General features: G+C 43.3%; 2 protein-coding genes and 3 pseudogenes across 2 annotated transcripts; 2 read left to right on the plus strand and 3 right to left on the minus strand.

The window, feature by feature from the left end:
• Positions 1–2,081: 2,081 nt before the first annotated feature.
• On the plus strand, positions 2,082–4,199 carry LOC147423620 (uncharacterized; annotated as a pseudogene).
• A 2,398-nt stretch (positions 4,200–6,597) lies between these two features.
• LOC147423621 (cysteine proteinase COT44-like) lies at positions 6,598–9,877 on the minus strand. Its single transcript, XM_086501993.1, has 4 exons — positions 9,264–9,877; positions 8,589–8,827; positions 7,701–7,841; positions 6,598–7,327 (listed from the first exon to the last, which is right to left on the minus strand). The coding sequence occupies exons 1-4, from the start codon at positions 9,739–9,741 to the stop codon at positions 6,992–6,994; spliced, it is 1,194 nt and encodes a 397-aa protein (XP_086358119.1). The 5' UTR covers positions 9,742–9,877; the 3' UTR covers positions 6,598–6,991.
• On the minus strand, positions 9,817–11,913 carry LOC147423622 (uncharacterized). Its single transcript, XM_086501994.1, has 4 exons — positions 11,787–11,913; positions 11,021–11,241; positions 10,533–10,619; positions 9,817–9,951 (listed from the first exon to the last, which is right to left on the minus strand). Exons 1-4 carry the CDS (start codon positions 11,911–11,913, stop codon positions 9,847–9,849), a joined length of 540 nt encoding a protein of 179 aa, XP_086358120.1. The 3' UTR covers positions 9,817–9,846.
• Positions 11,914–12,033: 120 nt separating this feature from the next.
• On the plus strand, positions 12,034–13,144 carry LOC147423623 (uncharacterized; annotated as a pseudogene).
• Positions 13,145–14,584: 1,440 nt separating this feature from the next.
• On the minus strand, positions 14,585–15,725 carry LOC147423624 (uncharacterized; annotated as a pseudogene).
• Positions 15,726–24,565: the final 8,840 nt, after the last annotated feature.

Genomic DNA, 24,565 nt, shown 5'->3' on the forward strand with positions numbered 1-24,565 from the left:
TGATAGAGAATTTTAAGGGGTAACTTGGCATGCGTGGAGGAGATGCCGTGAAGTGCATGCAAGAAAAGTGATGGTGAAGAATGCTTTGTCATGGAAGACGATCGTGGGAAGCAACCCTTACAGAGATGAAGTGGGGAAGGAGACTGTGGGAAACGAGGCTTGGGAGGAGGGGTAGCCAAAATTGGCCTATGCAGATGGTAGCGTTGTTGATGCCGAATGCGGTTGCCCAAAAATGGGGAGCATTTTTCAGCATCAATAGCACTACCATGTGCACATGCCAATTTCCTAGCATACATGCTTGACATGTGGCAGGCCTTGCCCTCACATAGCCACAATAGGATCCTTGCCCTTACAACTTCCTAGCCATGCCCCTTTTAGCATATCCTACAAATAATGTAGTTTGAGAGACTACATTGGACGAGAAACCCTAGTTGAACAATCTGGCTAGCGGTTCCTAGGCCTTCTATTTTAAAGTTGCTATCAATCCAACCCAAGAGACAATATCTTGGATAGGAAGCTTGTTAGTAAATTATTGTGCTTTCAAAAGTACACCAAATTTGGCACATAGGTTGACAAAAGCATTGCCAATCACGACACTTTTACCCAAGAACCCTTGACTATCTCATCGTCAATTCTTTTGCTCATTTCAACCTCATATGTAATGCCAATATGCCTTCGAGATGCGAGCATAGGTGATTACATCTAAAGAGCACGTTCGCATAAGGTTTTGAAACGTCCAAGTAAATCTCGAGATTTGTAGGTGGGATTACAATAAACCTAGGTTTTTTCAAGCACCATGAATCTCATCATTTCTTGAGCCAAAATCTCAAGCTCCTAGGGTAGAGATACCAGTTAAAAGGCGGGGGCCTTTTTAGGGCCAAGACTTAGAAACATGATGGGGCCAAAAAAAAAAACTTCTTGTTTCAATATTAAGGCTTTTACAAGATGTGTCTTAAAAATACAAAATGAACGTCTCCTCTTCCCGAGAAGGCTCCATGCCCTCTTTAATCGCCACCTCTCTCCAACGCAGGCTCCACACCTACACACAATCAAAGACAGTATACCTCAGCAATCATGAATCATCCATGTAGAAATCCAATCAGTACAAGTTCCAAGTGATGATAAAAAAAAAATTTATAGCCACTACGTTCAAATTACAGTTACGACCAGTCACGATTTACACCTCCATGCAAATATGCGGTGTTTGCCACTGTTTTTAACTTGTCTTGCATCCCATGAACACTCTCTTTTCTGCCCTGCAATTGTCTCCAGCACTCTTACTTGGCTCTCACTTTGGTTTCCATGACTCCACTTTGTTAGCCTCAACCCATTCAAACTACAACCAATTCTATCTTTAAATCTTACTCCTTGCTACAACCATTTAGAAATCCCAGCAAGAAAAAACAAATTTGCAAGTGTGCACTACAACCATTTAGAAATCCCAGCAAGAACATACAAACTTGATTTGCAGAACAATTTCAGAACCAGTTTTGATCAAATATGCAATTCTACACAGATGGGTTCAAAGGCTCCATGTGAGTGCAAGACATGTTTGCTAGAAAGACACCCTGTTTGGCTGACTTCTTGTGTACTTCTCAACTAGTACATAGACATGGTGGCCGAGCCTATTGCTGTGGACATGTGCATGTAAAGCCATCCTTCATGTGCAGTGTCCCAAGAAAGAAAGCTCCTTTCATCAATCCCAAGGAGTCCTCTTCAACAACAGGAGTTGCAAAGCGAGCTGCCAGCCTAGAGAAGACCGCTCCCCCTTCCCCGAAGAAAAAATTTTCTGTAAAGGAATACTCTCACCTACTTGAGAGCGTCAGTGACTGAGTTCCAACAATACAATAAGATTGTTACGAATCTGCATAACCATTTAAAGTCTAAGTATTTCACATATGTTGTCCACCACGGTTACTTTAAACCGACTGCATAGTTCATTAGCTAATAATCAGTTTTATATTTGCATTTAGGCTATGGTCAGAGGTACAAGGGCAACGAGAAAGAACGAAGGCAGTGCACCAGCAAGCCAAACTTCACCTGTTTCACCGTTGTTTAGGAAATCTCATGACATCAAGAAGAGACGAATCAATGGACAACAGAAACTAAGAAGCCTCCTCTTGCGCTCCAAGCCAAGGCAACATTTCCGAGACCAAGCACAGATATACAACGTCAAGAACCAATATTTCAACCAGAGGGATCCACTCCAAAACCAGCCATCAAAAAACAAACGCGTGCAAAGCTATCTTGGACAGAGGAGGACATGGCAAAAGCTCTTTCAACGCGAGAACAAGGACTTTCTTTGCAAAAATGCTCCATGCAATTTGGCATGAGCAAATCTGCAATAACAAATTGGGAAGAAGGACGATCACAAAAGAGGAGGAGAGGGCCGGAAACCACACTCACCTTCGGTGAAGAAGAAGCACTACAAAAATGGATATTTCAAAAGTGCGAATCAGGACATGGTGTCTTTGTCTTGGATGTCAAGCTAAAGGTGGCAGAGATTTGTCAGACAAGACACGCACTCTTCACAAATGGCATTCCTCGAAGGAGTTGGTGGGAAGGGTTCCGTCAACGGCACCCTCAACTTGTTTTTCGTGTCTCTGAGGGCCTAGATCAGTCAAGAGTAATAAGGTTCAGACCAGAAATTGTCAAGACTCTTCACGAGAATCTTCGGATGCTGTATGATGAAAATAAGTACCCGCCTTCTAATATCTGGAATGCAGACGAGACTGGATTTCAAGGGTCAAGGGACAAAGGCATGAAGATCCTTGCAAAGAAGGGAACTAAATCAGTGTATGGTATTACATGTGATTCTAGAGAATGGATGACAGTATTATGCTGTGTTAATGCAGCTGGCCATGCAATCCCTTCATACTATATATTCAAGGGAAGTAGAATGAGTGACAACTACATTGAAGACTGTGAAGCGGGGCCTGCAATGGCCATGCAAAAGAAAGCATGGATGACAGGCGAGCTCTTCCAAGCTTGGCTAGAGCACTTACGAAAGTTCATCATACAAGACATTAGATTTGACAGCAGACACCTTTTAGTTCTTGATGGTCATGGAAGTCATGTTTCCCTCGAAGTGGTGGCAAGAGCACATGAAGCTGGCATAGATACTATCACTTTACTTGCCCATACATCACACAAGCTACAACCCTTGGATGTCTCCGTCTTCAAATCATTAAAGACGAATTTTTGCAAAGAGAGAGCAATGTGGTAGCAACGGACAACATCCAGCCAAGCAAGCAAGAGAGAGCTCGCAACCATTGTGGCGAGTGCCCTAAAACTATCTTTAACGGAGTCAAACATTAAGGTAGGTTTTCGGGCAACAGGAATTTGGCCACTTGATGCTTCAGCGGTAAAATTCGATGGCATGCCATGCAATAATATACAGATCAGAAATGAACCAGCAAATCAAGATGATGAAAGCATCTCACAGGTACCCAGCACTCCACCTAGTGCAGGAATAGAGAATCAGGCTATTTTGGCATTACGCTCAATGGCAAGTCACACGCAAAATGAGCAGATTGGGATAACTGACCTGTCAACGTCACATTATCAGATTGAATCAGCACATCAAATCAGTTTTATGAGATTGCTACAGGGAGATTATTTTCAAGATGATACTAATTTGCCACTTGTAGAAGGGTATGCTGACATCAATTCAGAATTTCCATCAGCAAACAACCAGCATGAAATACCTTGGCAAGGAGAAGATAGCACAAACATACAATCAAATCTTCGATTGGCTCGGGAAATAGTGGAGTCTGACAAGGAGAACAATCCCATCTCTTCAAGCAAGCTGCCGATGCAAAGAAACCAATCTCCAAGCGAAAACACTCGTGTAATTGATCTTTTACGAGTACCAATGTCAGAGGTATCAGTAAGACAAGCACCTTGAGAGGCATTTGTGGACTATACAAACAATTTAATTCTCACTTCATCCCAATATATTGCGAGCATGAAGGCTAAAAACGCTAAGAAAGACGAGATTGCAAAAGCAAGAGAGCAGAAGAAAGTGGAGAAAGAGCAACGACGACTTGAATCACTTGCAGAACTAGATGCACGTAGACAACGACAAGAAGAGGCAGCTCAAGCAAAGAGTTCTAAGAAAGCTTGGGAAGCACAACAACTCGCTTTTGAAAATAGAATGCGAGCTATTCTTTGGGAGGGTGGTTCCTCAGCAGGTCTAATTCTAAGGCCTTTGCATGTTGATCATCCATTCCATGCCAATGCACGAAGAAGACAAATGGAGAAATTGCGAAGGTCTCGCCAATAGGCCGCTAGAAGTATCCGAGGCATTACTACAAGTATGCGGGTTTAGTGTTTGGCCTCTTACCTAGTAGCCCTTTAAAACTACTTTTCAGCCGAGTGTTTACTTATTTTGGACCCCAAGTTTTTGAAGGTTTTGTGTTTGACCTCTTTCATATTAGAACTTTAAAACTACTTTTCAGCCAGTTGTACAATCATTTTGGACCTCAAATTTTTGGTGCTCTTTTTGAAGCTCAAGTCTTTGTTGAGTCTTCAGAATATAAATGCAATTATGTAGCCTTCAAAGCATGCATAAATGTCACTCCTTTATTCTGATTTCAAAGCAGATTTAAAGTTCAGAAAAATAGTAGAATAGTAGACAATCATGCCATGAATCCCACTGATACACCTCACATTATAGGGATGCTCAAGAAACCCCTGAAAGAAAAAAATTCAGAGACATGAATCATGATTGCTGAGTGAGCAACTGCAGCTCACCTTGGAGGAGCAAGCATTTGCTCTGAGTACTTGCACAAGATTGCTTTTGACATCCGCAGGAGCCTCTGCTGTGATGACCTCAAACCGTTTTCGCGATGATGTTAGCATCTAAAAACATACACAAGCTTGTAAGATCGATAAGCTATGTGTCTAGCAAGCTTGTGCACACAAAAAACACATGCAAACATGTAATAGACATGCACATGCATACAAATAGGTGGATATTTACAAACAAAGGCAATTGGATTAAAGAGTTAGCTTTTTGATGGTCACTAGAGACAAACAAAGTGAAATTTGCCTTTGTTCTACCTGAGCAAATGCATATGCTAATGCATAGTACATTCCTGCTCCCCGTTCTCGATAAAAGACGGTTCTTTCAATAGCGACAACTGGCTGGACAGTATTTGCATTTTGATAGCCCATGAACAATGAGATTGAATACATAGCCCCAAAGATGTTAAACAAGTCAGAGGTTGTGCTCCTGCAGGCACACATTAAGAGTTAGCGAAGCTTATATGGTGACATACATTAGCTTGTACAGAGTGTTGTACACTAAAACTTACGTTTTTTGACCTAGTCTCCAATAGATGGTTCCAAAGATGAGCCCAACAACTGTTGTGAACAGAAGTCGCACAGCATTGTAATGAGGATTGCACCAGTATGACTGTGATTCCTCGGGTCTCAGAAGTTGAAGAAACCAGCAGAAGCCAATATCAGCGCAGCCTCTTAATTTGACTCCAGTGCTCAGTTTGCGAGCCAGCTCTACTTGCCAAAGCTGGATTCGCCTTCCCCCGCACCTCAAAGATCTTGGGATGGTTTGGAAAGTCTAGCAGGTTGGCACAGCAAGACCTGGCCACTGGCGCACCAAGAATTCGTAGCGTGTACCTACACACACAGGGCATGCATTGAGAGGGCGCACGTCTCTGAAGTGGCACAGTGTCAGGCCTTTATGGAGGAGCACCATTCGTGGTACTGGTAACTGCCAAAACTTTTCTTGGGCAGTTACCACGCACATGCAAGGGCAAGCTCATACCTCCACTCACCCTCAAAAAAATTACACACAATTTGTTCCAATGCTCCCCAGCGCCACATCACCAACTTAGTGCCACGTGTAGAGCTCCACGTAGCGCTCCAAGTCAGCACCTAACATACATTTGGACACATATTGGGCCCACACCAACATTCCCAATCTATTCGTCTCCAAATAGGGACTTCTACCCTATGTCCTTGCCTTGCGCACTAGCTCTCTCAAAACCCTCTTAATTTGGTCCTTCTCTTGTTGGTAGCTTTCATTACAATGCGAAGCACCAACAAGAGGACAAAATGTGTGCTAAATTAGAAACCATTATACACAACAAGGGCAACATATGCACTAATAAGGAGTATTGACCGCCCCCTCTTTATCCTTCTTTTTTTTTGGGGGGGGGGGGGGGGGGGGGGGGGGGGGAGAGAGAGAGAGAGAGAGAGAGAGAGAGAGATCGCCAATGGGCAAGCACACAACATCATCACCCTTCAAATGTAAGAAATGCTTCATTCCCTTATTTCTGGCAACAATTCCAAGCTATCAAAAAGACTCAAGTCTAATGACTATATATTGATGAATGTATCCATATTCCAAAATATACAAGATATCACAAAATTCCGCCTCCTTAATGCAGTACGTGGTTGAGATGCTATGGCTCCTGTGAGTGTACCAATCCTATGTCAATGCAGTGGTCACTTAAGAGCTGCCCTTGCTTGTAAGATGGATGTGTGAGTGAGAGAGAGTGAGAGAGAGAGAGAGAGAGAGGGGGGGGGGGGGGGGGGGGGCGGAGGGGGAGTTATATTGTAACAATGGTGAACAAAAAAAAACTTGTCCACTGCAATTGCCAACCTTTTAGGTGATGAAGCTCATGAATTTGAGCATTTTACACAGCCTTTTGAAGGCCTCATGGTAATGGGCTTTTCCGCACTTCCAATGGCTTCTCAATTACAACAACAATATCACCTTTAGGCTAAATAGGAAGGCGCCCTCGTGTAAAAAGTATCTCCTCCCCAATTACAATGGCTTCTTCCAAAAGACCTAGGGTTAAAATAGGGCTAACCTAGCATTTTAATCAAATCAATGCAATGTACATGCAAACAAATGGGACAGCGTCATGGTGTGGGCTAATTCTACACCAGGATACAAATGGTATCAAACAAGCCAAATCATGAGAGAATATGTACAGGGCTAAATGGGATTATGCTGAAATGCTCAGGCAGCTTTTCGACCAAGGAGCTGACGAGCTAATGGTGAGTGGGTACCATCATCCTCAACACCACCCAACTGCAAAAGGGAGGAAAATGTAGGTGCAAGAATAGAGGCTGGATTTGGCCCTAGCTTAACCGGGAAAGAGGCCATCATGTTCACTCCGCAGATACCCTCCTGCTTTCCACTGCCTCTCTCCAAGAGCACATACCCTGCGTCACCCCATCCTTCGCCCCATGAGTTCCTCAGAATCCAATACTCCAAACCATCTTTAATAGCCCCATAACCAACCAATGTAACCCCATGGTCAAGTTGAGTCCCACATTCGCCACTGAAGACGCCCTGCAAAAATGATCAGTTATGGTTATTGCCACAACTACACGATGCATTGTCATCCACATGCACTGCCAGTTACTAGCATTGTTATACACAAAACTGACATCTACATGCATGAGCAGAGACGACATTAAATGAATATTGCTGTATGAGCATGTATCTCAATGACTTGCTTCTTGCTTCCTTGTGTCGCATTGTGACAATACAATAAACTTGCATACGCACACATGAATAAATGTTGACAAGCAAAACACATCAGCATGTAACACGAAAATACATCAGCATGTATAAACACTCACAAAACATGCTAAAGGTTGCATGGGAGAACCTAGTATTGTTTAATGTAAATCAAGCCCCCTGAATTTAAGCCATTTCTTACCCCTGCATACAGCTGAAAATTTTGTCCAGACGCTTCGATAGCAACACTAACAGGTTGCTGAGAGACAGCTTGGAGAAGAGCTTCCTCATTGTTCGCAGGCACATCCGTAAACCCATCGATAGTCACAATCTCCAAGTTTTGCTGCACAAAACAATATCGACCTTTAAGATTTCCAAAAGGGCTGAATATAAAGTAAATTGCCATGCATATAGGCCATGCTTTTATCGTGAGCCACTAGCTTCAGAAGGCTCGAGGCTGAGTATGCTCAACTAACGTGGGTTTCGCTACATTTCACGACGTGGCGCAACTGGCAACAGGTGCCCACTTTAAAGTTGCTTGAGCAGCTGCCTACCCACTTGATGTAAGTAGCATCTAAGCCTACTATGTGAGCACATTATACTCTTCAAAACAATGTTTCAATGATCAAATGAGTGTATTATCAGGATCTACCACAATAAACTCTTCGCTAATAAAGAGCCTGGAGTAGAAGAGCTTAGCTACCAATCAAGACCAATGTGGCAACAAGCTCAATGTTTCAGAAGTTAGAAGTTCCATGTGACTAACAGAATATTGGAGAGAAGACTATATCATGGCAAGTGTCTGCTCATGTTTATCGCACACAGACTACATCATAAGTCTCTGGTGCTATGGAGCCAAGATGTCAATCGGGGACAAGACATGACAACTGGTAAGCTTCCAATTTTCACTCACCGACCCCAGCCATCACTTAATCGTTACCTCAGAACTTGTTGAAACTTTGAAAATGTTCAGCTACCAAACATAAAACACAAAACAGTGAGCTGTATAAAATCTCTTATGCTTATAACCAGAAAATACTAGCTAAAATAATGGCAATTGAAAGATAAAAATTAAAAATAAATAGCCAACCTTGCGCTGAGAGTTGCACATTCCACCCATGGCCATGTAAGGATAATCAGACTCGGTTTGCAGGCCCCCGCTTTTGATAATGAAGTCAAATGCATAGTCCATGAGGCCACCATTGCAACCTTGATTTTTCTCCCTATCGCAGTCCACCAGTTGCTGCTCAGATAGGGAAACTAAATCACCAGTAACTATTTGATTCACACCTTCCACCGCTGCAACAGTTGAAAATGCCCAACAGCTTCCTGTAATTTCAAGTAGCTTACATGATTCAATTTTCTAAAGATTAATCATTCTGGCCGCAGCTTATATATGATGCACTTAAAAGATAGAAAAAAACTCCGCAAAGGCCATATCCCTCTAAATAAATAAAAAGACAATGTGGACAATCTAATGCACAAACTCGATCATTCCTTTGTATAGTCGCCTTCATTCCACCAAAAAAATTTCGAATCAACAAAAATTGAATAGACCTATGTTTATAGAAACCATAGGTGTTAAAAACATGCCTCATTTATGATGTTAATAGTGATATATTTGCATTTTCACTATGATGCAACAGTAGATGTAAAATTAACAAGAGGTGGGATTGCAAAGTAATCCATGTTGCCAAAAGTTGCACACCACAACAGCAATCAATAGAAAAGACATAAACATAAACCATAACAAATGATAGATTACCGCAAAGGCCTTGATCCTTGGGAGTAGTGACAGCACCACTTTTTCTCCAATCCACAGAGGAAGGTATTTGCACAAGCGATTTGAACTTAAAAGGAATGCTGTAACTGGAGCCGGACGATTGGTTCTGCTCACTCCTTGATCCCTTGAGATACAATGCCCTGTATTCTTCATTTGTAATATCTGCAAACTTGGTAAGGCCCAGCCAATATGAAGAGTTTTTCTTCTCATTGTGCTCTTTAATGTACTGCACGTTCTCTTTAAAAATGTTGAACCTTTTCAGTTCCTCATCCAACGAATTATTGTTGTCGTAAGGCCTTGGATTTTTAGCCCTCCAGCTGTTGAACAAAGCCCACATTTCATCATCCGTGTGTGCATTCAGATTGAAATTGTAACTGCCCAATAGTGTGCCTGCCTTAACAGAGATGGAGACCAGCCAAATGTATAATGTGATGAATAGAAGGGGGCGGGAAGGAGCCATAGCTTATATGCAAGAGGAGCGCAAGGTATATTGGAATATGCCGGAGAGCCGCAATTTGAAGGTTTTAGAGCTGCGACAGCTTGAAGCAAAAGAAATCCCGCTAGACTAATCCAGTTCAAAGGAGTGGGATGGGGGGCTGCATTCTCTCTCTGGGCTCGACAGAGTAAAGAAAAGCCCAGGAAGAGAGAAACAGGGGCTTTCCTTCCCTTCCTGCGTTATAGTAGAATGCGTTAGATTATAGTCTGGTCTTTATAGTAGAATGCGTTAGATTAGAAATGTTCCAGTACATTGAACATGGTCACATTCTTCAGCGATGCGAGCGGTGGGGGAAAGCCCCTAGAAAATCTCGCACCCACCTTTAGCGTTCCTGCTTGCTGCTTCATCTCATGAAAAGGTGCGCACATGTACTCTGAGTGACGCAAATGACGCAAAATTATGCACACAGAAATTATACAAATTCAATGATGCTGTTAATTACGCATCAAAATTAACGAATTTTCTGTATTCCTTGCTTCTAATTGAGCCCGCCCCTCGCCCAAAAGGTAGGAGATTTTTGTCTGTTGATCCCATACGCCCGGAGGCCGCCAATTTGGCAGGCTTCCAACCCTACGAAATCGGAAATACGGTTCAAATTTGTTGGCAATGGCGCGAATTGAGCTCCCTTGATTTCTATTGTGGAGCGAATTGCTCGGACTCGGATGGGCGAGACGGAGACAGACCGTAGAGCTTGGCGTAATTTTCACACGAAAGTTAAGGAAAAGCTTAGGGGCGAGATATGGCTAGAAATGTACCTCTACATGCAGTCGTAGAAGCGAACGAGGCGAACCGCGAGCAGGATATTTGGAGCTCTTCGAGTAGACGAAAAATGGGATTTTTGCCTACACACGCTTCAAATTCAAATTTTTGGCGGAAAGTGGGCGACCTTTTCATGCTGGGCAGGTACCTATGAACTATTGGCGTCCATTGTGAAGGCCCTTTTCCAAGATAGAGGACCAAATGGCACAAAAATTTGTTTTCCTTTCCGGCCCAGAAGCCCCTCAAGAGGTGCGCACATGAACAAATTTCATGCCGCTGCGGCTCCAGCGTCCGACGTGGCAGTCAATTTAAAGCCGTAGCATTTTTCGTGCGAAAGTAGGGCAGTGAACGTAGTTCACCGCTGCGTTTACTGCTATTGCAGGCAACCTTTTGGAGTACCCACCACGTGAGCAACCTGCCGGGCAATGAACGTAGTTCACCGCTGCGTTTATTGCTATTGTGGGCAACCTTTTGGAGTACCCACCATGTGAGCCACCTGTTGGCGTTTGCCTCCTGCTTGCTGCAGCGCCATCATAGGGCGGCAACCAACCCGAATTTGGTAGCAACCTCCACCTGCTCTGCTCGCGGTTAGGGTACAGTCGAGAACTGCTACACTCTCAAACAGTTGTTCTCCGTCTTTCAATAAGTGATTAGTTGATGCAATTGCACCATAATTAGTGCCTTGCCAAGCGTTAACCACCTGCTCTGCGCCACATCAAAAAAAATATTTAAAGGCACTGCCGCTTGTCATACAAAGCTCCGACCTCTACTGTGTTTCGAAGGAAAAAGGTAGCGAGCTTAAAACATCAAGTAACCCACAGCTAGCCCTACACACTAAGGTATCCTCTCTCTCTCTCTCTCTCTCTCTCTCTCTCTCTCTCTCTCTCTCTCTCTCTCTCTCTCTCTCTCTCTCTCTCTCTCTCTCTCTCTCTCTCTCTCTCTCTCTCTCTCTCTGACTTGATATCAGATACACCGCATTGTAACTTCCTGGTCTCATAGGTCACTTTGGCCTTCTGAAGATGTTAATATAACATTTCATTTCATTTCATTTCTCTCTCTCTCTCTCTCTCTCTCTCTCTCTCTCTCTCTCTCTCTCTCTCTCTCTCTCTCTCTCTCTCTCTCTCTCTCTCTCTCTCTCTCTCTCTCTCTCTCTCTCTCTCTCTCTCGGGAAGGCGTAGAGCAGTTTAGAAACTTTTCCCATTTAATGACAATGCAAACGACACTTTCTGTGTTGAAGTATCAATATTTACCTCGCGTTTTAGCTAATGGTGCTGGTCCTAATGCTTGCAGGGAAACACAATGGACCACCAACGCTCTCCTCGTTTGCGACCAAGCTCTCCAATGTTGAGTGCGTTCACAACATATCGGCCTCCACATTCCGTCCACCGGTAACAACCACCCCATCCAATTCAGGCACAATTTCTGCCCATAGAGATGGTGCCATCACCGCCACCACCCGGTGGATTCAGTCAACTTTTGCAGACTGGCGACTACATTATGCATGATCAAGTCAATTTGCAATTGCCTCTTCCTTCGGGGATCCACTACCTACCGCCAAACCCTACAGAACACAATAGAATGGTAGGCATTACTGCAACGGCTCCACCTGGATCCATGCCGGTGTTCCTGTCGAGCGTTTGTCCACTTGGACATTCAATTCCTCAAAGTGCCGATGGCTCCTTGCCATCTATTCCTGCTCTCCTTCTTGCCATGGAGGAGAACATACCTCTGCTGGAGTTTCCAACGGTCGAGGCAACCTCTCAGCAAGGAAATGAAGTAAGCTTAGTCACAAATACTATGTCTTCAGCAGTTGTGACTCTAAGGGCAAGGCTAAAAAGCCTTCCAACTCGAAGAAAGGTTTGGAGTGGTCAACCATAAGGGTCTTGTGCTTGATCGACTTCTTCCAGAAGAAGTGGACTAGCCTAGGCAAAGGAAACTTCAAGCAGAAGCATTGGTCCGGTCTTGCGCTACAAATGAACTCAAAGTTTTCGTCTACCTACTTGACACAACAATGCAAAGATAAATGGGACTCTCTTCGCAAGACCTACCAAAGAGAGAAAAGGGCTGAAGAAGGTACTGGTGCATCCCCGTCTACTTGGGAATTTTTTGATAGGATGTCTCAGGTTCTCGGAAGAACACCCAAGGTGCGTGGTTTAGCCGGTGGCTTCAATGGGGAGGACTTTTTGCCTGGGGCACCAGAGGAGGATGAAGACGACGACAACAGTGATGCAGACAATGATGACGTCCACATCCCTAACAATGACGAGCATCAAAATGTAGCAACCCCCTCCCAAGAGGGACCACCAACCACACCAATTACCAGTGCGCCAAGCAGTGCTGGTGCTGGAGAAAGTTATGGTGGTAGGCCTGCCGCCTCCGTTCGGGGCCAACGATGCAAGAAGAAACACCGTCTATCCGAAGCTGGCTCCTCCTTGGGTGTTGAGCTGAAGGAAGGACTATCCAGTTTTGCAGAAACCATGAAGGAGGTCGAACTCCGCAGGATTGAGGCCGAAGTGCGTCGAATTGAAGCTGATGAAAGGCGTGCAGAGAAAGCTCTAGAGATACAATTGCAGATAGCAAGAATTTGGCAAGTGGACGAGATGCTTGACTTAAGATTGCATCTTGTCAGGCAGAATATTGATGTAACCCAGCAATAAAATAAAGCAATGCCTGCGTCATTTCTTTCAACATGGTCTCTCCCTTACTCTTTGAGTCTCTCTTGCATGACACTGTTGTGTCTCTTTGTAGAGTTAATGCAATTTGGAGTTTGACAGATTGTGAATGAGTAGTTATTGATTGTTTCTTTGCCTACCTATCACTAAATATTCATGGTGGTCTCGTTGTCAATCACACTAGCAACAATTGGTGTAGTGATGGTTTATAGTATGACAAAAAAAGAGATTTTTCAGAAAGAGAGGAGAGATACAGTTTAAGTTATAGAGACGGTTTAAGTTATAGATTACACATGACAATTTAAGTTATAGAGGCAATCAATTTTCGTTACAGTTACAGCTACAGAATGAGAGTTAAGAAGATAGAGTTAGAGTGGGTAGTTAGATTATACATTAGAGGGAGAGTTACATAGAGAGAGTTAGAGTGAAGTATGGAGTAACATAAAGAGAGTTGGAGATAAGGGGGAGATGGAGGTAGAGCACCGTTGGAGAGTTAAATAGAGAGAGTCGGAGATAAAGGGGTTACGAGAGAGAGGGAGTTAGTGAAAAAGTTAGAGAATAATTTAGCATTATAGCTAGAGTTAGAGAGATAGATAGTTAACGTTAGAGTTAGAGTTAGGCAGAATTGATAGTTAGCGTAACAGCTACAATGGTTGGTAGTTAGACTATGACTTTGATGAGTGAGAGTTAGTGATAAAGTTAGAGAATAAGTTAAGAGTCGTAGTCAAAGTGAGAGAGACAAAGATGGTTATAGTTATAGTTAGAGTTAGAACCTCGTTGCATAGTTAGTCTAATACTTAGATGTCGTTGCATAGTTAGGCTAATACTTAGAAGTCGACATAGAATGAGCAAGAGAAAGAGTTAGCGTTATAGTTAGAGTTAGAGAGTTAGATAAGACTATGCGTAAAAGTTAGAGTTAGAGAGACAGGTAGTTAGAGAATTAGACAATATGCGTAAACTTGAGAGTTAGAGAGACAGGTAGTTAGAGTGGTTGGGTAGTTAGAGTGAGTAAGAGAAAGAGTGAGCGTTATTGTTAGAGTTAGAGAATTAGACAATATGCGTAAACGTTAGAGTCAAAGAGACAGGTAGTTAGAATGGTTGGGTAGTTAGAGTGATTAAGAGAAAGAGTTAGCATTATTGTTAGAGTTAGAGAGAGAGAGAGGTAGTTAGGGCAATAGTTAATGGTTGGCAGTTATAGTATGACATTGAGTGGGAGTTACCACGAGATGAAGTTAGAGAAAGGTAGTCACTGGGATAGTGAGTTATTTTTTGGGATATGAACATAGAAACCCTAAACATGGAGACAGGGTGGTAGAGTGCATATACCAACTATGTGGATCACTGCAATGGACAAGTGCCTAGCACTCCCGTGAGTCTCATCTAGCATTGTTATTCGCTAATTGATATCTGGCAACCCAGTCCCTATGTAGAATGTTGCGCATTCTCTGACCTAGAATACGCTCTCTCCTAGCACACCATGCTCGGCCAAAAAATTATGAAGCACACAACATGCAATCACATAAGTTGGAGCTCGATTAAGGTCCACCCGCATATTTTGCAAAATTCGCCACCTGTTCTTCATGATGCCAAAAACATTTTCAATTACAACACGTCCTCTGGAAATGTGACGGTTGAATTCATCCCAGGGTCCCTGACTAGGAGCGGTGCCCTCTCCAAATGGAGTGATCATCAAAGAGGAAGAACCGTAGCCTTTGTCTGTGAGGAGGTATGGTTGGATGCGCAAACGCTCCAACGTAATTATTGGAGCAGAGAGGACTTGTCGGGACCGCATGCACCTATACAACGCAGAGCTCTTCTAGTGTGCAGCATCGCTAGTGCCTCCAGGCCCGCTCACACACACATCCCACAATTTTTTCCTGGCATCACACACTACCTGCAATAGAATTGAATGGAAATAGTGTCTACACCAATACTGTGCAGGAGTGTCACGACGTTTCGGTCTCCTAGCCAACCTTATGTGAGTGCCATCTATCGCGCCACACACATTCGGTAACATAGAGATGGTCGAAAATTCAGCTATAATTTGATCTAGCCGCTCAACGGACGGCACACTGATGTATTAAGGACGTAACCGTGTGGCAAGGATGTCCACCATGATGTTACAGTACTTACGCACAGTTGATTCTCCGACACTGAAGGTATCACTAATGTGAGTGGTCGAATCATTGTGGGCAAGCCTAAGGAGGGTAAAACTAAGAGCCAGTTCTGGGTCTATCGGAGGACGAACAAAATTATCTCTATCGATCGATGGAAGAAAAGGCACAATAGCTTGTAAAAGAATTTGAAAAACCGGTTTAGGCATACGGTATCTTTTCATGAAAATATCATCTGTGTAATCCTCCTCACGGATCTAGACTTGCCTTTGCACTTGGGACCAAAATGTGTGTTGGCGCGGAATATCCACCACTCTCAAACTCTAGCAAGCGCCTCAAGGTGTTGATCGAAAATTGCTGGCAACACCATGAATAGAAAGATTACTAGAGCAGTAAAGAACATTTTTTATGTTGCACTTGGGGTAGGAGTGGAGCCCTGGCTTTCCAGCTCTGCAATGATCCAATAGAATGCAAGCAATGAATTCATTGTTTGCAAATTCTGACAATGTAGATTTTTGGGCCGAACAATGCATGCAATAGTAGATAGTTTGGACTGTTGCAGTGGCTTAAAGAGAGCTTAAAGGTAAACCGATGTCGGATAGCTGTTACAAAGTGCAGTAGTCGCTGAGCTTATATTGCGCACCATTACTATGTGAACTGTCCTCTGCAAACATTGAAAGAATTGCAACTGAAGCTTGAATTGCTTGTGAATTATCATATGTCACCATGCAGGTGGTTGAAAAATGCAGTCTCCAACAGCCACTCCTTGTGCTCCGAATCCACTATGTGTCGTCAAACCTAGCTGCCATTATACAGTTCGTAGTTGTGACGTGATATAGATCTCTCTCTCTCTCTCTCTCTCTCTCTCTCTCTCTCTCTCTCTCTCTCTCTCTCTCTCTCTCTCTCTCTCTCTCTCTCTCTCTCTCTCTCTCTCTCTCTCTCTCTCTCTCTCTGGATTAATAGAATAGGCTGCAGATACGAAGCAAGCTCGTGTGATGTGTAGTGCACCGAGGACCTGCATACTGTAGGTATCCAACCTTGACCTCCAGGGCAGCGTCTACGCCAGGCAGCCACTTCTTATTGGCGCCAACATTGAGCAGCCAATAATTGAAGAAATGCTTTTTTCATTATTTCATGTGTGCAAAACTACTCTGGCGGCCACGTCCGAGAAGGCCGGAGAAGGCAAATGATGGCTCTATAGGAGCTCATGTGCGGACCCTTTCAAAAGGTGCATCATTGGCTGGGTTCAAACTGCAGTTGTGTGCATGGTTTTCGCTAAGCTGGACCAATGGGAGAAGACGCCTTTTAGAGTAGGCATTAAGACTGTGCACTCCCTCGTTGCCCACATTTCGAGGTGGTATGTTGACTTGTGCCCAACTGTTGGCGAGTGTGTTCGGACTAGAAGGGCGCCCATGACTGAGAGATTCCTTCTCAACCAATCACGTGGAGAGAGAACCTAATACATCTCACTTTTTGTGAGAGAATCCACCCTTGGCAAGCTATGGTGTGTGAACCAGACATTGGACTTGCACAACATCTCCGTGAATTTTGAGTGCAGAAGGTGAAAGCACCCCTTGTGTAGTTTGAATCGATGGCACTGTCTTTTGAGAGAAATGGAGTGTTAATACAGAGGTTTTTTGAGGGCATGTAGAATGGGTTTCTTTTTTCATTTGTACCATGTAGCAACACGTAACAAGACTCTCGAGTCTTTCTCTTTGTCTCTCTTCCTTCTCGAAAGGTAGTGCCATCGTTTGTTGCACCATGTAGACTGCTTGTTGTAAATGGTGATTGAATCACTCCCTAGCCAAAAAACAAGGTTGGGTATAGCAAAAAGAGTGGAGCAGGCAGCTACACTTTCAACTGGAGTATGGGGCCGTCTCCATATTTACTACTTAGGATATAGCTCCATTCAAATTTTGGCAGCTCCTTGCTCCACGTGTCTCATCCTTCAATGGCAAAATCATGCATCATTTTTTTTTATATTAAGAGTGTGCCAATTGTTTTATTAAATAGGGCGTTGATGCTGAAATAGCAGCACAAGTCTCTGATCACTACGAAAAAACAATCCTGAAAAGCAACACTAAGGCCAAAAATTAAAGCAACGCCATGAGATTTCACAAGCAGTGATCAGACCGGCTTGTATGTTGGGACGAGGTCTCTTGGAATGGCCGATTTGAGTAGAAGCTTAAACAAGCTTTAAAATTATAAGTATAAGTAGAGATGCAAGCCACCATGAGATTGTTAGTCAGCGGCTCCTTGAGTAAAGCGGTTATGTTCGTCATGCTTTGATTGACCCATATACATTGAAAGAGAGATCTTCTTGAATGCATTGATCGCATGGATATACTAATGGGAGGAGGCTATCTCCAAGCTCAATGAGACAGGTTCAACTGGCAACACTGCATCGGTTATAACAATCAACAACTGAGCATCAAAATAGCAAGCTGGGTAATCGTCTTTCAATTCTTCACTTAGTACAAACAATGCAGGAAAACACACACACTAAAATTTTCACGCTACCATGGGAATGGAACGTTCCCTCGTGTATTATAAAATTTGGGGAGGATTGTGCAAAATCCCCCATGCAAGGGAACTTGTATGTTTTTCTTTTTTTGTAAAACATTAAAAAGGAAACAATATGTATAAAAAATTTATTAGAAATGATTTAGAGTACTATTATTTACCATAAATTCTAACCTCTCTTATGCTTATTTTGCGAGGTATACAAATCAAAATTGGGACTTCATGATTGCAGCGCATGAGACATGATACCATGTCAATAACAAGGTAACATGCTTCAGATGAAAATAAATCTCTCTCTCTCTCTCTCTCTCTCTCTCTCCAATTCTATACTTCAGTGATGTATACTCTTGTTGAATGTTCAAATGACACAACCATAAATTAGCAAACAGGTTCTAAACGAAGGACACAACCGCTCTTTTCTATTTTTGCACTTAGCTTGACTTAAATATAATCACATTCTTATACATTTGCCAACATAAGAGAGGCATTGGGTCATAGAAATAATAATATCAAGAAGCAATTTTAGACATGCTCTTCAATTTAACTAATCTGGCTTGACTTCAATTCATTATAAATACAAATAATAGAGCACTCTAAGAAGTGGATGTTAAAACAAAACATATGTTTCGAATCTATCACACTTCATTGCTTTACGGATTCACTCTTGATAAGTGCAAGATCAAGAAGATTTGACTTGTTTTCAATGAATTTAAAGATACGATTATCTCCAAAGGCAAAAACATATCTTAACAATTTGAAGCAATCACATGTGAATAGGCAAGACGTTACACCCATTCGTCTATACTAACTCAATTCTAATCCAGGCGACGCAAAACCAACAAAATAGTGTAGAAAAGATATCCTACATTATTAATTTCATATTGAATGATTAAAATTTGTGACACTATGTTCATCTCTCTCGATTTTACCTTTGACTACTCTTACTTCTACTCACTTTCATTCTCTCCCTCTACCTCCACTTCTACACTTTACAAATGTAGCTAACGTAGCATTCTAGTTGTTGAAGGCCCTCCAAAGCTGCTACTAAAAGACACCCATCTAGGGTGGTGGTTGCACAAGCGATAGTTATTGGGTACTTTTTTGTAACTATGCCCCAACCACAAGCACGTGAGGCACTGTCATGCTTGACATTTTGGAACTATGTCGATTTTGGCATATTTTCACAACGTTACTTGCACTGAGTTTTAATGACTCTAGAGTATTATAGCTTTAATATGCGAGAAAACAACCACGAGATTTACAAGAATGCGGTGAGGTAAGTACTTTCAACCTCATTGTCACACAAAGAACGTCCACAGGCACTAGCAGGCTAGCAGTGTGCATGTTTTTCTATTTCTCTCTCTCTCTCTCTCTCTCTCTCTCTCTCTCTCCAACTAGAAATTGTCCTGCATACTCTTGGTTCTCACCTCCAAGTGCTAGTAACTATAACAAAAACGCCAATTTTAGCTTTGCATGACCATGGTGGAGGGCATTACTGCTTGCTTTAATTGCACATTAGTATAGTAGGTCTTAATTATGCAGTACCTTTAACTAGGTTTCGTGTAACCATGCTCTATACATCCACAACTTTTTGGGCACTCATCCATTATTCAACATCCCTTCTTCAAATGGCAAGGGGATTGCTTTGAGTTTCTCTAAGGGATAAAAACCACAAATAATGAACCATTTTTCTGCTTCATGTTGCAATCAACTATTAGCAACATGGTGTAGGCGATGACATATTAAGGTGACCCCAAGGCCCTGCCCAAAACTATCTTTCATTTGGCATTGAGAATGCATCCAGAAGGAATGTCACAAGCTATGTGTATAGAATGTGCCTAACAAACACAATAGCCATTGCTTACACGTGGCTTCGTTTCACTGGTGAAATTTTGTGATGTACTCTATGGTGCACAAACAACTTCATGAGAGACTTTTATTTTGTTTCAAGAGGACACGCACACTCACTTACAAACACCACACTTCTTCTAGGCTTGTATGTGGGATAAAATTTAAGGTATTTGACTTCTTGACCCTTGAGGGCACTATTCAAGCGCCTTATCAATTGAGTTATCATGTGACGAGAAGCAGCAATTTTGGTGCTGAGTCAAACTAAAGCTGTGTGGCGTGAATCTTCATTCCCATGCAAGTGTACGAGAGTAATGAAGGGGAAAGATATATTAGCTCCGGTTAGGAGGGGATAGTATTTCCACCTTAAAATTTTGAGAACCTAGATAAATGCTAATATTCTAAACCATGTGTGTAGACTTAGAGTAGTGACCTAAAAATCAGGGGACATAGGTCATGTTAATCTATAAAATGGAAAATTCAAGAGCTTTCTAAATTCTTGTTTCCTTGTCTTCACAATTGAAAACCTCACACTGATGGTCGGAAATGACATGCCATATGGGGTGGCGTCTACACCACATATAGCCCGAACCTCCCAAAGCATCATCTCATGGTAGGAGTAATCCTATAGGTAGGAAGGGGCATCACCTAGCATAAGTGCCGCTAGGACGCAAATATATATGACCTAGGGTAGCAAGAGTTAGATGCCCTCTAGGTAACCAGCATGAAATGGTGGTATAACAGACGTCCACATGTAAAAAAAATGCCTAATCACTAGTCATTAGTGTGTGCACGAGGGAGGTATGTGACAAGGTCGGAATAGGGCACACTAACCGATTGGAGAGATCGCACGTGATGGAGCACAAGCAGGGTGATATAAAGAGACAAAAGATCCCGCGATTATGGGAAATCAAAATAGAGACTGGACCCTAAAGATCAAAAGAAACATTGCACCCTTTATTGGCGATGATGATACTTACAAGTGGTGGTCTTGACGATTACAAAACCTAGCTCTTGGCATTAGGGATGCATCATGGAATGCGAGCGCCCTATGGTGCATGGCAAGGTTGGAGTTAGCGAGAAGGTTAGTTGAGGGGAAACATCAAGACGATGTAGCCACCGACGACATCCATCACCAACATCGAGAGCGGACCAAGGTAGCATGGCGTTGATGCCTTCAATCCAAGCGTGCTCATGTTGCTTGGCGGGAGAGTAGTGACTACTTCATGTGCATAGAGTGGTCGTGATTAGTAACTCAACCATGATGTGGTGGATCATGGGGGAAATGGTGACGTTGCCAATGCTAAAATGCCCAAGCTTTCAACCAAACATGATGCCATTAGCTCTCTAGCATGGGATGCACTACGTGCTTAGTGGTGCTTAAAATGTAGAGTGCATGGAGCTAGTGTGTTCCTCCTTCACTTGTGTCTCTTTGTGCTTAGCAGAGGCCTCTTTATATAGGCTTGAGAGGTGGTCCTTACCTAATGGCCCTTGCAAATATCCATTGGTCGCTGTAGAAGGTCTAGATGCCTCTCTAGTAAGAGAGATAGAGAGAGAGAAGGTAGAGATAGAGAGAGAGGAAAGAGTGGGGTGGGGAGAGTTTTTTTACATTCCACTAGCCATGGCTAGGTTATTAGGGAAGAGTGGGGGTTTGGGGAATTTACAAGGGTTTTGTCGATGGTTCGGGTGGTCAGTGTGACGTTTAGTGCTGCTAAAATCGATTTTTGTTGCGAGAAGCCGAGATGTTACGTGTTACCTCCTTTCGGTGCTAGCCGTGGCGTGCCTTCGGTGTCACTTCTTGTTTTGGTGTTGGCGACGCGCGAGTTAGCCGCCTTCTTTTCTTTGGCGTTGATGTCGTACTTTCCTTTTCTTTTTTATTGTGAGTGCGTATATGCGTGTGTGCATGTATGTGTATATGTGTTGTGTGTAGTGTGTGTGTATCATATATGTAAGTATGTGTGTGGTGCGGTGCGTGGAAACGAGAGAAGGAGGAGGGGAGGGGGGGGTAATTTATCAATTACGTGTATATATATACATAATATATATATATGTTTATGTGTTTTCTACGTGCAAGGAAAGCGAAGCGGCGTTGGGGAAGATGGGAGGAGAAGGGTGCGTGTGTGTGTGTAGAGAGAGAGAGAGAGAGAGAGAGAGAGAGAGAGAGAGAGAGAGAGAGAGAGAGAGAGAGAGAGAGAGAGATGGTTTCGGTCCTGCACACTGCGCCTATGGGCTCCGAGCAGAGAGAGAGAGAGAGAGAGAGAGAGAGAGAGAGAGAGAGAGAGAGAGAGAGAGAGAGAGAGAGAGAGGTGTCTCATTGCGCCCTCGCGGGCTGGTCCAGAGGACGCGCAAGGGAGAGAGAGATTGGGGGGGGGGGGTCGGGCTGCTTTCGGCCGACACTGAGCGAGGAAGGGTGGGAATTTAATGTGGTCAAAGGATGGGATATGAGGGAGAGGGAGAGTGTATTATTATCTTTCCCTTATGAGTTGTTCACACGCAGTGAGAGATAGAAGAGAGAGAAGGTAGGGGGGACGAAGGTAGTGAGAGAGGGGAGAGATTGGGGGGGGGGGCGCGGCCTGCCGGTGGGAAGAAAACAAGGGGGAGGAGAGAGAGGCGTGTGCGAGGCAAAAAAAGGGGGGAGAATAAGAGAGAGAGAGTGTGGACAATAATGAAAGAGAGAGAGAGAGATATTTTGAAAAAAAAAACGGTGACCCGCCATAGTTTCCGAGAACCTCAATTCTCTGGCGGGCTAGAGGGCGGTGCGGATAACCCGGTGTCATTAGCCCTCTCCCTAAGGTTAGGGGCATTCATGCCTCTAACTCATCTGTTTGATCATTGTTGTCGGAGGTGGAGGTTGATGGTGTATCCTCATCAGGAGTGTCGATAGGTTGTTGAGCCTGATCAAATCGAAGAAAATAAGGTTTTAGCCGCCAACCATTTACCCTGGTTTTTTGAAGTTTGCCATCAGCTTCCATAAGCTGGTAACTTCCATTGGTATACTTTTTCCTGATGATGAAAGGGCCTTCCCATTGGAGTAAGAGTTTCTTATCTTTGCGTGTGTCGAAGCAATTGTCGTAGCGGAGCACCAACATTCCTTTATTTAATTCTTTTTGCCGAAGATGCTGGTTAAAGATAAGACGTATGTGCTCTGCTTGTGCTGCATAATAATTGATTGCTTCTTCTTTGTCCAACTGTAGTCTTTCCAAGTCGATGATGTGATCTCCCAAATGCATGTTGGGCCGTTGAAGTTGGCTTGCCATTACTCTGAGACTTTGTAGTTGCACTTCAATGGGCAAGATTGCTTCCTTACCAAATACCAAATGATACGGTGTGAATCCCAAGGATGCACGGAATGAGGTTTTGTAGCCCACAAAGCTGGTAGTAGGTACTTATTCCACTCTCCAGGATGATTGTTTACCTGCTTTGTGATAATTTTAGAAAACATTCCATTCACCTTTTCAACTATGCCATTGCATTGAGGGTAATATGGTGAAGAGTGCCTTCTTGTAATGCCAAGTTTTTGCATTAATTCTCCGACCAAGTCTGCTCTGAAACCTAGCCCTCTATCAGAGATGATCTTTAATGGTGTGCCAAACCTATAGCATATGTGCTCGTAGATAAACTTAGCTACCTCTACCGCTGTGATTCTAGTAGTGGCTGTAGCTTCCGCCCATCTAGTCATATAGTCGACTCCCATGATGATGTAGAATTTCCCTGAGTTGGCCCTAGGCAATGGTCCTATGGCATTGATACCCCATTTTTCAAACGGTCCATATGAAAGGATAGGTGTCTGAGGTTCAGGCATAAGTAACCTAGTGCCGGCCTTTTGACACAACTTACATGTCTTGCACCAGTGGTGTGCATCACGGTTGAGGCTAGGCCATACAAAGCCAGCCTGCAAGATTTTCCTACTTGTTATGTCTAGGGCAAATTGACCATCACAAACCCCGTATGACAACTAGAAATTACTCCCGTAATTCATTAGAGAGAGGGACCTTCCTAAGTATTTGGTCCTTACCCTTACAATACAAACCGTCATTGATGAGCCGATACCTTGTGGCCTTCCGCGTCATCCATTGCTTCTGTCCCTTTGTTAAATCCAATGGGCATTCCCCTATTTCCAAAAAATGCATGATGTCAAGTAAGGCATCACTTCCTAGAAATATAGGGAGCTTTAGCTTTATAGCCCCAACCACCACTTCCTGCAGTCTTTCACTTGCTAGGGCATCTGCTTCATGGTTTTGAGCCCTTGGGATATGGTGTATTTGAACTTCTTCAAAATTACCCAACAAGGTTTTTACACTGGTTAAGTGAGTCCTCAAGCTAGGATTCTTGCATGTCCATACTCCATTTACTTGCCTTACCAAAAGTAGAGCATCCCCAAATACGTTAAGGCGCTTTACCCCTTGCGAGACGCACCATTGTAAACCCTTGGTTAGTGCTGTATACCGAGCTTCATTGTTAGAATGTGAATCTAACAAATGGCCAAGCGAAAATACCTTGATACCTTTGTCATCAAAGACCACTATGCCTGCCGCTGCTTTGTCGGATGCTCGCTTGTAGGCTCCATCAAAGTAGAGAGAGTGTGCTCCTTCTACCATCGTTGGTACTGGAAGTAATCAAATTTCTTTCCCTTTAGATTGCTTCACATTCCTCTCAAAGCCTTGGTAGGCCATGAGTCCCCCCAAGCTTGCCCTTGTCGTGCTTTCCACCTGTACAATGTAGTCAAATTTCTTGCAGACGAACTAGCCATTTAGTAATCCTAGCAGACACATCCATGTGTTGTACAACATAGGGAAACATCTCATCCGTGGTTAGAATAAAAAATTGCTTAGGCAGCAAATATGACTTAAACTTTGTAGTTACAAATCTAAG

Source organism: Adiantum capillus-veneris, chromosome 26, assembly GCF_014529385.1.
Source record: "Adiantum capillus-veneris isolate H3 chromosome 26, ASM1452938v2, whole genome shotgun sequence".
Classification (NCBI taxonomy): Eukaryota; Viridiplantae; Streptophyta; class Polypodiopsida; order Polypodiales; family Pteridaceae; genus Adiantum; species Adiantum capillus-veneris.

Bases quoted from the DNA above. Each gene is read 5' to 3' on its own strand.
- LOC147423622 (XM_086501994.1), bottom strand. From the start codon at position 11,913: ATGTGGAGGCCGATATGTTGTGAACGCACTCAACATTGGAGAGCTTGG. The intron at 11,242-11,786 runs GTAAATATTGAT...GATGTGGCGCAG, and splicing joins ACCATTAGCTAAAACGCGAG to AGCAGGTGGTTAACGCTTGG. The intron at 10,620-11,020 runs GTGGGTACTCCA...AAGCGTGTGTAG, and splicing joins GCCAACAGGTGGCTCACATG to GCAAAAATCCCATTTTTCGT.
- LOC147423621 (XM_086501993.1), bottom strand. From the start codon at position 9,741: ATGGCTCCTTCCCGCCCCCTTCTATTCATCACATTATACATTTGGCTG. The intron at 8,828-9,263 runs GTAATCTATCAT...TTGAAATTACAG, and splicing joins CAAGGATCAAGGCCTTTGCG to GAAGCTGTTGGGCATTTTCA. The intron at 7,842-8,588 runs GTTGGCTATTTA...TGTTTTGTGCAG, and splicing joins TGTGCAACTCTCAGCGCAAG to CAAAACTTGGAGATTGTGAC.